The 12,421-nt window shown below is 40.3% G+C and overlaps 1 protein-coding gene across 2 annotated transcripts in view; it reads right to left on the minus strand.

The window, feature by feature from the left end:
• RORA (RAR related orphan receptor A) overlaps nt 1-12,421 on the minus strand; it is a 504,081-nt gene that overhangs the window by 176,928 nt on the left and 314,732 nt on the right. For both annotated transcript variants that reach the window (XM_073579504.1, XM_073579505.1), the window contains exon 2: nt 116-145. In XM_073579504.1, coding sequence (XP_073435605.1) covers nt 116-145 — 30 coding nt within the window. The remainder of the gene's footprint in view (nt 1-115; nt 146-12,421) is intronic.

Genomic DNA, 12,421 nt, shown 5'->3' on the forward strand with positions numbered 1-12,421 from the left:
GAAAAAAAATGTACAGTATATTTATAATGGTTTGTGATTGTATCTAAGGAATAATAATATTATTATAGTGCCAACATCTTCTGCAACACTTTATAATGTTTTCGCCAATACTTACATGTGTGAGTCTTCTTGGTTATAGACAGACCTGTGAAAAGGGAGAAAATAATAGTCAGAAAAATCCTTTTTGGCAAAATATAACATTATGGTACAAGTGCTACATATTTTATAGTTGGGAATGGAGACACAATTTCTATAAGACATGCAGTGTATTATAATTGGCGTCACTAAACAAAATTGCCGATATGGTTTAGCCAGACGGTCCTCTCATTGAGGAGGATTAATTGATTACGAGATATTCTCAAGTGGTCTTTTGGAGAGATTTCAGTGTGCTTATGGCGAAATGTAGGTGATGATGGCTAAAAATACAAAAGTATTGCCAAATAAATCAGTCCACTACTAGAATAACCCCTTCTCAATCTGAATGTTTGCTCATGTTAAAATTAAAAGAACTATACTCATCTCCCATACCTGGTGCCGTTTCAATGGTGTTGGCACTCACGTTTCCGGTGCTCACATGAAATTGTTATGTGACGTGAGCCCCTCGCCCAATCAGCGTGAGGGGCTCACGCCTTCGGACATATATGTAATCAAGAGGAAGTGAGAAGCCAGCCGCAGATCTGACTTCCTGTTGATTACTTATACACCAGCGCTGATTGCTCACAGGGCTCACATGTCATAACAATCAAACGTGAGCACTGGGAACATAAGTGCTGACACCTCCTGAACTGAGTATAGGTGTTTTTAATTTAATGGAGGCAAATATTCAGATTGAGAAGGGTTTGACCTAATAGTGGATAACCCTTTTGATTAGTCAGTAAAGGATTTTAGTAGGGGGATGATGATTTTAAGGGTCCTCAAATAAACTTTTAAGTAACAAGAAATTTTAGCATGAGTTGTAAATTGTCTCATAGTTGAATACAAACTTTTCATTCCACTTCAAGTCTATCACTCTCATTATTGTTACTGTTATTATTAATCACCCTTTTCATACTAAAATGAAACTCGTATAACGTAACGAGGCCTAACTACCTTTTGTGCCATATCAAAAGTATATACCATAAACATCGGATAGGTACAAATTCTACTTCCAGAACTCTTATCTCCAAATTCTAATGGTATGTTCACAATGAGGTTTTTTTTTTATAAAGATTTAGAAATACATTCTGCTCTTAAATCCACATCAAAATCTGGGTCAAATACTCTTTGAATAATTTTCTGACTGATTTTAATGGGAAAAGCTCCTTTAGTGCACACTACCATTTTTGTTCACATTATTTTGAACATTTTGTAGTAAAACTAACAGGAAGCTTATTCAAAGAGTGTTTGAAGCTTTTTTTATATGGATTTGCAGTAAAATGTGCTTCTATATCCTTGTAAAAAAAAACTGTGTGAATAGACGCTAAAGAGGAAGAGGTCATGCATGCACCTGGCCCTCTACAATATATCATGGATTCTTTGCTTACTGCCTAATGATACAAAACTTATAAACTATAATGGACAGAGACACAGACACATAAGGTATCCTGCCTAATTCACATTCCTTTCGGAAGTGCCAATTCATTTAGAGACCCCATTCTCCTGATTAGAGTTGAGCGACTTTGGTCGGATCGGGTTTCATGAAACAAAATTTGAGTCGGATGAAACTGGTCCGACTAGGGCAAAAAAAGTCAGAGTTTCGTCCGAAACCTGACCCCAATGCAAGTCAGTGGGGAATAAAAGTCGGCATTGAGTGGATGAATGTCTGGGAGGGATCTCCTATCCAGGCTTTTCAGTTTATTCAAACAGACAGCTGAGCTGCCTCATCAGCTGTCTGCGTGGGGTGGTGAAAAGAGCCGTACTGCTGAAAAGTATGTGCCACAAAATCAGAGTGGACTTTAATCTGTTTTAATGAGCCCGAACTGACAGATACATTTGCTGGTGCATGAACTGTTTATTTTTCTTGCTAAACCTTTTTGTGGCCAGAAGGGGCTGTTTTGTTTTACAACCAAGGGAGTTTTTATGAAAACAATAAAACTTTACATGTTTGAACACAAGAATCAGATCCCTGCGTGTGCACTAACGTCTACCAGAAGGCAGAATCCCTAGATCCCCGGGCTGCAGGTAGTGCACCCCTGCCTTGGATGCTATGGTAAATAAGGGTTTTGGCTTCTAAGGGGTTAGATAAAGGGAGAGGCTCCCACTGTAAACCCATCACCCATCCCTATTGCAAACACTTTGTTGGCCTAATGATAACCTCCATTCATGCCATGCAAGTATGTCTGTTGAAACCTCCATAGATGGTTGGATTGACCAACCAGCTTACAATGTTTACGGAAAGTATTCAGACCCCTTTAAATTTTTCACTCTTTGTTTCATTGCAGCTATTTGGTGAATTCAAAAAAGTGCATTTTTTTCATAATAATGTACACTCTGCACCCCATCTTGACTGAAAAAAACAGAAATGTAGACATTTTTGCAAATTTATTGAAAAAGAAAAACTGATATAGCACATGGTCGTAAATATTCAAACCCTTTGCTCAGGCACTCATATTTACAGTTGTGGCCAAAAGTATTGACACCCCTGCAATTCTGTCAGATAATACTCAGTTTATTCCTGAAAATGATTGCAAACACAAATTCTTTGGTATTATTATCTTCATTTGTCTTAAATGAAAAAACACAAAAGAGAATGAAGCAAAAAGCAAAACATTGATCATTTCACACAAAACTCCAAAAATGGGCCAGACAAAAGTATTGGCACCCTCAGCCTAATACTTGGTTGCACAACCTTTAACCAAAATAACTGCGACCAACCGCTTCCGGTACCATCAGTGAGTTTCTTACAATGCTCTTCTGGAATTTTAGACCATTCTTCTTTGACAAACTGCTCCAGGTCCCTGATATTTAAAGGGTGCCTTCTCCAAACTGCCATTTTTAGATCTCTGCACAGGTGTTCTATGGGATTCAGGTCTGGACTCATTGCTGGCCACCTTAGAAGTCTCAAGTGCTTTCTCTCAAACCATTTTCCAGTGCTTTTTGAAGCGTGTTTTGGGTCATTGTCCTGCTGCATCTCTGATGGAGACCCAGCTTTCTCACACTGGGCCCTACATTATGCTGCAAAATTTGTTGGTAGTCTTCAGACTTCATAATGCCATGCACATGGTCAAGCAGTCCAGTGCCAGAGGCAGCAAAGCAACCCCCAAACATCAGGGAACCTCCACCATGTTTGACTGTAGGGATCGTGTTCTTTTCTTTGAATGCCTCTTTTTTTCTCCTGTAAACTCTATGTTGATGCCTTTGCCCAAAAAGCTCTACTTTTGTCTCATCTGACCAGAGAACATTCTTCCAAAACGTTTTAGGCTTTTTCAGGTAAGTTCTGGCAAACTCCAGCCTGGCTTTTTCATGTCTCGGGGTAAGAAGTGGGTCTCCTACCATACAGTCCCTTCTCATTCAGACGCCGACGGATAGTACGAGTTGACACTGTTGTACCATCGGACTGCAGGACAGCTTGAACTTGTTTGGATGTTAGTCGAGGTTCTTTATCCAACATCCGCACAGTCTTGCGTTGAAATCTCTTGTCAATTTTTCTTTTCCGTCCACATCTAGGGAGGTTAGCCACAGTGCCATGGGCTTTAAACTTCTTGATGACACTGCGCACGGTAGACACAGGAACATTCAGGTCTTTGGAGATGGACTTGTAGCCTTGAGATTGCTCATGCTTCCTCACAATTTGGTTTCTCAAGTCCTCAGACAGTTCTTTGGTCTTCTTTCTTTTCTCCATGCTCAATCTGGTACACACAAGGGCACAGGACAGAGGTTGAGTCAACTTTAATCCATGTCAACTGGCTGCAAGTGTGATTTAGCTATTGCCAACACCTGTTAGGTGCCACAGGTAAGTTACAGGTGCTGTTAATTACACAAATTAGAGAAGCATCACATGATTTTTCGAACAGTGCCAATACTTTTGTCCACTCTCTTTTTTATGTTTGGTGTGGAATTATATCCAATTTGGCTTAAGGACAATTCTTTTTGTGTTTTTTCATTTAAGACAAATTAAATGAAGATAATACCAAAGAATTTGTGTTTGCAAACATTTTCAGGAAGAAACAGTATTATCTGACAGAATTGCAGGGGTGTCAATACTTTTGGCCATAACTGTAAGTGACATGCTGTCCATTTCCTTGTGATCCTCCTTGAGATAGTTCTACTCCTTCATTGGAGTCCAGCTGTGTTCAATTAAACTGACCAATGTCAGACCAAATAAGCATCATGAGGTCAAAAGGAACTGGCAAAGGAGCTCAGAGACAGAATTGTGGCAAGGCACAGATCTGGCCAAGGTTACAAAAGAATTTCTGCAGTACTCAAGGTTCCTCAGAGCACAGTGGCCTCCATAATCCTTAAATGGAAGAAGTTTGGGACCACCAGAAGTCTTCCTAGAACTGGCTGTCCAGCTAAACTGAGCAATCGCGGGAGAAGAGCCTTGGTGAGAGAGGTAAAGAAGAACGCCAAGCTCAGCTCACGCTCTATAAATAAAGTAGATAGATGGGAGAAAGTTCCACAAAGTCAACTATCACTGCAGCCCTCCACTTTATAGCAGAGCGACCCGACGGAAGCCTCTCCTCAGTGCCAGACATATGAAAGCCTGCATTGAGTTTGCTAAAAATCACATGAAAAACTCCCAGACTATGAGAAATAAGATTCTCGGGTCTGATAAGATGAAGATAGAGCTTTTTGGTGATAATTCTAAGCGGTATGTGTGGAGAAAACCAGGCACTGCTCATCACCGACCCAATACAGTCCCAACAGTGAAACAAGGTGGTGGCAGCATCATGCTATGGGGGGGTGTTTTTCAGCTGCAGGGACAGGTCGACTGAATGCAATTGAAGAAAACATGAATGTGGCCAATTACAGAGATATCCTGGATGAAAACCTCTTCCAGAGTGCTCTGGACCTCAGACTTAGCCGAAGGTTCACCTTCCAACAAGACAATGACCCTAAGCACACAGCTAAAATAATAAAGGAGTGGCTTCAGAACAACTCTGTGATCATTCTTGATTGGCCCAGCCAGAGCCCTGACCTAAACCCAATTGAGCATCTCTGGAGAGACCTGAAAATGGATGTCCACCAACGTTCACCATCCAATCTGACGGAACTGGAGAGGATCTGCAAGGAAGAATGGCAGAGGATCCCAAAATCCAGGTATGAAAAACTTGCTGCATCATTCCCACGAAGACTCATGGCTGTACTAGCTCAAAAGGGTGCTTCTACTCAATACTGAGCAAAGGGTCTGAATACTTATGACCATGATATTTCAGGTATTTTTTTAATATCTTTGCAAACATTTCTACATTTCAGTTTTTTTCAGTCAAGATGGGGTGCAGAGTGTACATTAATGAGAAAAAAATGAACTTTTTTGAATTTACCAAATGGCTTCAATAAAACAAAGAGTGAAAAATTTAAAGGGGTCTGAATACTTTCCGTACTCACTGTATGTAAACAAATTACGTCAGAAGGAAAAAAGATCATCAGTTCCAATTCAAAGGCAAAACCTAATTTGTTCCAGGGAGACAAGTCACCACAAAAGGTGTCTGGCAGCAGAAATTTCCACTTTCTATATAGAGAGCAAGTGAAAGCTTGGCCAACTATTCTTGTATATGGGGGAGTCAGAAGAGATAGAAGCTCATACAGCTGACTGTCATCTAAGTTGTATGGGCACCTTTAGACCCAGGGGTCAAGTGTAATCAGCTGTCTGTCACTATATTACTGCCAGAATACACTTGACTAAACTAGGAGTGCAGTGTATGAGGTAAAAAAAAAAAAAGTTTCACATTTTCACATCCAACACTGTTTTAAAGTGTAAAAAACTTCCCCCAAAACTTTATAGAAAACAATCTATTATTATAAACCGATCTTTTTATTTAGCCTGTGCAGTGTATGCCATAAAGTTGAGCAGAACCATAACTGCTGTTTAGTTTATTTATTTTTATTTTATTTACTTATGCAGTCACGGCCGAAATTGTTGGCACCCATGAAATTGTTCCAGAAAATGAAATATTTCTCCCAGAAAATTATTGCAGTTATAGGTGTTTTGTTATTTACATGTTTATTTCCTTTGTGTGTATTGAAACAATACAAAAAAAGAGAAAAAACGGCAATTTGAACATAATTTCACACTAAACCCCAAAAATGGGCTGGACAAAATTGTTGGTAACTAGTGTTGAGCATTCCGATACCGCAAGTATCGGGTATCGGCCGATACTTGCTGTATCGGAATTCCGATACCGACTTCCGATATTTTTTCAATATCGGAATTCGGCATCGGAATCGGAATTCAAAGTTGATTGACAGACTGACGTCATCATGATGCGCGGTGTGTGCGCATCATGATGCGCCGTCATTTCGGGCCTTCCGGGGGTCTCTGCCGGCCTGCCGGGGGGCTGTGCCGGCCTGCCGGGGGGCTGTGTGGACTGCCCGGGGTCTGTACCGGCCTGCCGGGGGGCTGTGCCGGCCTGCCGGTGGTCTGTGCACCCTGTGGGGGTCTGTACCGGCCTGCCGGGGGGCTGTGCCGGCCTGCCGGTGGTCTGTGCACCCTGTGGGGGTCTGTACCGGCCTGCCGGGGGGCTGTGCCGGCCTGCCGGGGGGCTGTGCTGATGTCCGGGGGTCTGTGCAAGCATCGTCCGATGGGACTACAAGTCCCATCGGGCGATGCCTGCTACCATGACAGTGATTGACACATTAGCCAATGATGGGACAGTAGTAGTCCCATCATCCGGCTAATGTGTTAAATGTTAAAAAAAAAAAAAAAAAAAAATACTACATACATACTACATGCATGCTACATACATACTACATACTACATACATACTACATATATACTACATACATACTACATGCTACATACATACTACATATATACTACATACATACTACATATATACTACATACATGCTACATACATGCTACATGCATGCTACATACATACTACATACATGCTACATACATGCTACATACATGCTACATGCATGCTACATACATGCTACATGCATGCTACATGCTACATACATACCACATACATACTACATATATGCTACATGCATGCTACATGCATGCTACATACATACTACATACATACTACATGCTACATACATACTACATGCATGCTACATACATACTACATGCTACATACATACTACATATATACTACATACATACTACATATATACTACATACATGCTACATACATGCTACATGCATGCTACATACATACTACATACATGCTACATACATGCTACATGCATGCTACATACATGCTACATGCATGCTACATGCTACATACATACCACATACATGCTACATACATGCTACATGCATGCTACATACATACTACATGCTACATACATACCACATACATACTACATACATACTACATACATGCTACATACTACATACATACCACATACATACTACATGCATACTACATACATACTACATGCATGCTACATACATACTACATGCCACATACATACCACATACATACTACATACATACTACATACATACTACATGCTACATACATACTACATATATACTACATGCATGCTACATACATACCACATACATACTACATACATGCTACATACATACTACATACATACTACATGCTACATACATACCACATATATACTACATACATACTACATACAATACATTCATACAATACATACATAGACATACAGTACATATAACATAGAGTAACATACTTACCAATACTTGTCACATTGTTCCCCGAAGCCATTGTCGTCTACGGAATAAATATTAACATAACAAACCACAAAAATACTCACCCACGATCCGAAGCAGTCCACGAGTGTGTCCCACGACGATCTTGGGTAGAGAACTGCAGCATCAGATGATGCTGCCGTTCTCTACTGGCTGCAGGAATCCAATGACGGAAGGTAGGTATCCTTCCGCACTGTATTCCTCCGCCACTTAAAAAAAAAAAAGTCCCTAGTCTCACTTTATGCCATTGCTGCGTGGGAAATTCCCACACAGCAATGGCATAAAGTGAGACTAGGGACTTTTTTTTTTTTTTAAGTGGCGGAGGAATACAGTGCGGAAGGATACCTACCTTCCGTCATTGGATTCCTGCAGCCCGTAGAGAACGGCAGCAACAGCTGATGCTGCAGTTCTCTACCCAAGATCGTCGTGGGACACACTCGTGGACTGCTTCGGATCGTGGGTGAGTATTTTTGTGGTTTGTTATGTTAATATTTATTCCGGAAAAGACAATGGCTTCGGGGAACAATGTGACAAGTATTGGTAAGTATGTTACTCTATGTTATATGTACTGTATGTCTATGTATGTATTGTATGAATGTATTGTATGTATGTAGTATATATGTGGTATGTATGTAGCATGTAGTATGTATGTAGCATGCATGTAGCATGCAGTATGTATGTAGCATGCATGTAGTATATATGTAGTATGTATGTAGCATGTAGTATGTAGCATGCATGTAGTATATATGTAGTATGTATGTAGCATGTAGTATGTATGTAGCATGCATGTAGTATATATGTAGTATGTATGTAGCATGTAGTATGTATGTAGCATGCATGTAGTATGTATGTAGTATGTATGTAGCATGTAGTATGTATGTAGCATGCATGTAGTATGTATGTAGTATGTATGTAGCATGTAGTATGTATGTAGCATGCATGTAGTATGTATGTAGCATGCATGTAGTATGTATGTAGCATGCATGTAGTATGTATATGGTATGTATGTAGCATGTAGTATGTATGTAGCATGCATGTAGTATATATGTGGTATGTATGTAGCATGCATGTAGCATGTATGTAGTATGTATGTAGTATATATGTAGTATGTATGTAGCATGTAGTATGTATGTAGCATGCATGTAGTATATATGTAGTATGTATGTAGCATGTAGTATGTATGTAGCATGCATGTAGTATATATGTAGTATGTAGCATGTAGTATGTATGTAGCATGCATGTAGTATATATGTGTTATGTATGTAGCATGTAGCATGCATGTAGTATGTATGTAGTATATATGTGGTATGTATGTAGCATGCAGTATGTATGTAGCATGCATGTAGTATATATGTAGTATGTATGTTGCATGTAGTATTTATGTAGTATGAATGTAGCATGTATGTAGTATGTATGTAGTATATATGTGGTATGTATGTAGCATGCAGTATGTATGTAGCATGCATGTAGTATATATGTAGTATGTATGTTGCATGTAGTATTTATGTAGTATGAATGTAGCATGTATGTAGTATATATGTAGTATATATGTGGTATGTATGTAGCATGCAGTATGTATGTAGCATGCATGTAGTATATATGTAGTATGTATGTTGCATGTAGTATTTATGTAGTATGAATGTAGCATGTATGTAGTATATATGTAGTATATATGTGGTATGTATGTAGCATGTAGTATGTATGTAGCATGCATGTAGTATATATGTAGTATGTATGTTGCATGTAGTATTTATGTAGTATGAATGTAGCATGTATGTAGTATGTATGTAGTATATATGTGGTATGTATGTAGCATGCAGTATGTATGTAGCATGCATGTAGTATATATGTAGTATGTATGTTGCATGTAGTATTTATGTAGTATGAATGTAGCATGTATGTAGTATGCATGTTGTATGTATGTAGCATGTAATTTATTTTTTATTTTTTTTTTTTTACATTTAACACATTAGCCGGATGATGGGACTACTACTGTCCCATCATTGGCTAATGTGTCAATCACTGTCATGGTAGCAGGCATCGCCCGATGGGACTTGTAGTCCCATCGGACGATGCCTGCACAGACCACCGGCAGGCCGGCACAGCCCCCCGGCAGGCCGGCACAGCCCCCCGGAGCCTGCACAGCCCCCCGGCAGGCCGGCACAGCCCCCCGGAGCCTGCACAGCCCCCCGGCAGGCCGGCACAGCCCCCCGGAGCCTGCACAGCCCCCCGGCAGGCCGGCACAGACCACCGGAGCCTGCACAGACCCCCTGGCAGGCCGGCACAGCCCCCCGAAAGGCCCGTACAGACCCCAGAGAGGCTGTACAAGGGCAGGAAAGGGTTTTTCTTATTCCGATACCGGAAGTCCCATAGACTTGAATGGGACTTCCGGTATCGGAATCGGCGATACCGATACTTTTTTTAAAGATCGGCCGATACCATCCGATACGATACTTTGAAGTATCGGACGGTATCGCTCAACTCTATTGGTAACGCATCTTAATTTTTGCTGGCTCACCCTTTCGAATAAATAACTGCAATTAAGCTTCTTACACTTCTCAATTGTAATTTTGGACCACTTTTCCTTTGCTGCGGTGAAAAGGCATCCTTCAAATATGAGAGATCTGGAGCAGTTTGCAATTTTAAGATCTCTCTACCAGTGTTCAATGGGATTTAGATCCCGACTCATTGCTGGCCACTTCAGAACTCTCCAATGCTTTGTTTCCATCCATTTCTGGGTGCTTTCTGAAGTATGTTTGGAGTTATTATTCTGCTGGAAGACCTAGGACTCAAACCCAGCATTCTGACACTGTGCACTACATTTCGACACCAAAATCCTTTGGTAATATTCAGATTCCATGAAGCCTTGTACACAAAAATGGCACCCACTGCTAGAGGCATCAAAACAACACCAAAACATCTTTGAACCTCCACCATATTTGACTGAAGATACTGTAGTATTTTCTTTGTATACCTCATTCCATTTTCAGTTAACAGTAGAATGATGTGCTTTACCAAACAGCTCTATATTGGTCTCATTTGTCCACAAGACGCTTTCCCTGAAGAATTTTGGCTTACTTATGTAAATTTTGGCAAACTGCCGTCTAGTTTTTTTATGTCTGTGTCAGTAGTGAGATCCTCCAGTGATAGATGCTTTGACACTGATGCACTCTGAGCCTGCAGGACAGCTTGAATTTCTTTGGAACTTCATTGGGACTACTTATCTACCATCTGGGCTATCCTGCGTTGCAACTATTTATCAATTTTTCTCTGCCGTCCACGCCAGGGAGATTAGCTACAGTGCCATGGGTTGTAATCTTTTTTATTATGTTGCCCACTGTGCACAAACAAACATTAAGATCTCTGGAAAGGGACTTGTAACTTTGAGATTGTTGATATATTTCAACAGTTTTGGTTCTCAAGTCCACAGAATGTTCTCTTCTCCTCTGTCTGTTCTCCATATCCAGTCAACTTCTCTTTTTTATCTGGTTTCAGGTGTGATTTTCATATTGCCCACATCCTATACTTGCCACAGGTGAGTTTGAATGAGCATCACATGCTTGAAGCAAAGTTGTACACCCACCAGCTCAATGGAAAAATTAAAAGGGTGTGTCTCTAAGAATATGACAATTTTCTTTATTTTAAAATAAAGTTTTATATTTGTTATTGCCATAATTGTACATGCCTACAGAACAAAAGGTATTGTACATAGAACACTCAACCTCATCACTCATTTAAAAAAAAAGAAAACATATTACTTAAAGGGAATCTGTACCACATTTAACCTATCTAAACTATCAATATAGCGTAGTCTGATGGTAATTTTTTCAACATACGGTATTTTCCACAATGGCCTTCCAATATAGCACCATTTTAGTAAACTTCTCTCCTTCAGGAAGGAGACATGCAAGGTTCTCTGTTATGAATGGGCACCGAGGAGGATAGCAGGCCCAGGCTAAGCCACAGAAAACCAGAGAGGTTGGTAGCTAAGCGGATGCAGACCCCTGATCCTGTCCACACAACTAGTAGTAGCCGTGGAGCGTACCTGCGATGATCCTAGATGCCTCGGCACAGCCGGAGAGCTAACTAAGCCTAAAGCAAGAAAGGGGAAATCTAAACTGCCCTGGAGCAGACCCCAAAGGAATAGATAGCCCCCAAACAAATATTGTCGGTGAGACAAGATGAAAACACAAACGCAGGTAGGAAAATAGACTGAGCAAACGATGGGGCCCACACTGACTAGACAGGACAGGAAAGGAAAGACACTCAAATTTTGTTTAAATGCAGATTGCACATTTTCTGCTAGTACAATAAACCTCATTTGAATCCAGAAATATAACTGAGTCCATCAGTTATTAGATATATGAAACTGAAATAGCTGTTGCAAAAACCAAAATTGTTATAAAGAAAAAAGGTTAACATTAATAGGAGTGCCCAAACTTTAACATATGACTGTATATAGAGAAATGGACTGCAACTGTCCCTAGGCTAAATGCAGAATGCATCAAATACAAGCAGCAAAGCACAAGATTATTAAGATTATTCCTTAAAAGGACTGTTAGTATGATGGTTCAGCATCAGCACCAGTATCAACACTAAAGGAC

Source organism: Dendrobates tinctorius, unplaced genomic scaffold (assembly GCF_039654945.1).
Source record: "Dendrobates tinctorius isolate UK_male_01 unplaced genomic scaffold, ASM3965494v1 ptg000062l, whole genome shotgun sequence".
Taxonomy (NCBI): Eukaryota; Metazoa; Chordata; class Amphibia; order Anura; family Dendrobatidae; genus Dendrobates; species Dendrobates tinctorius.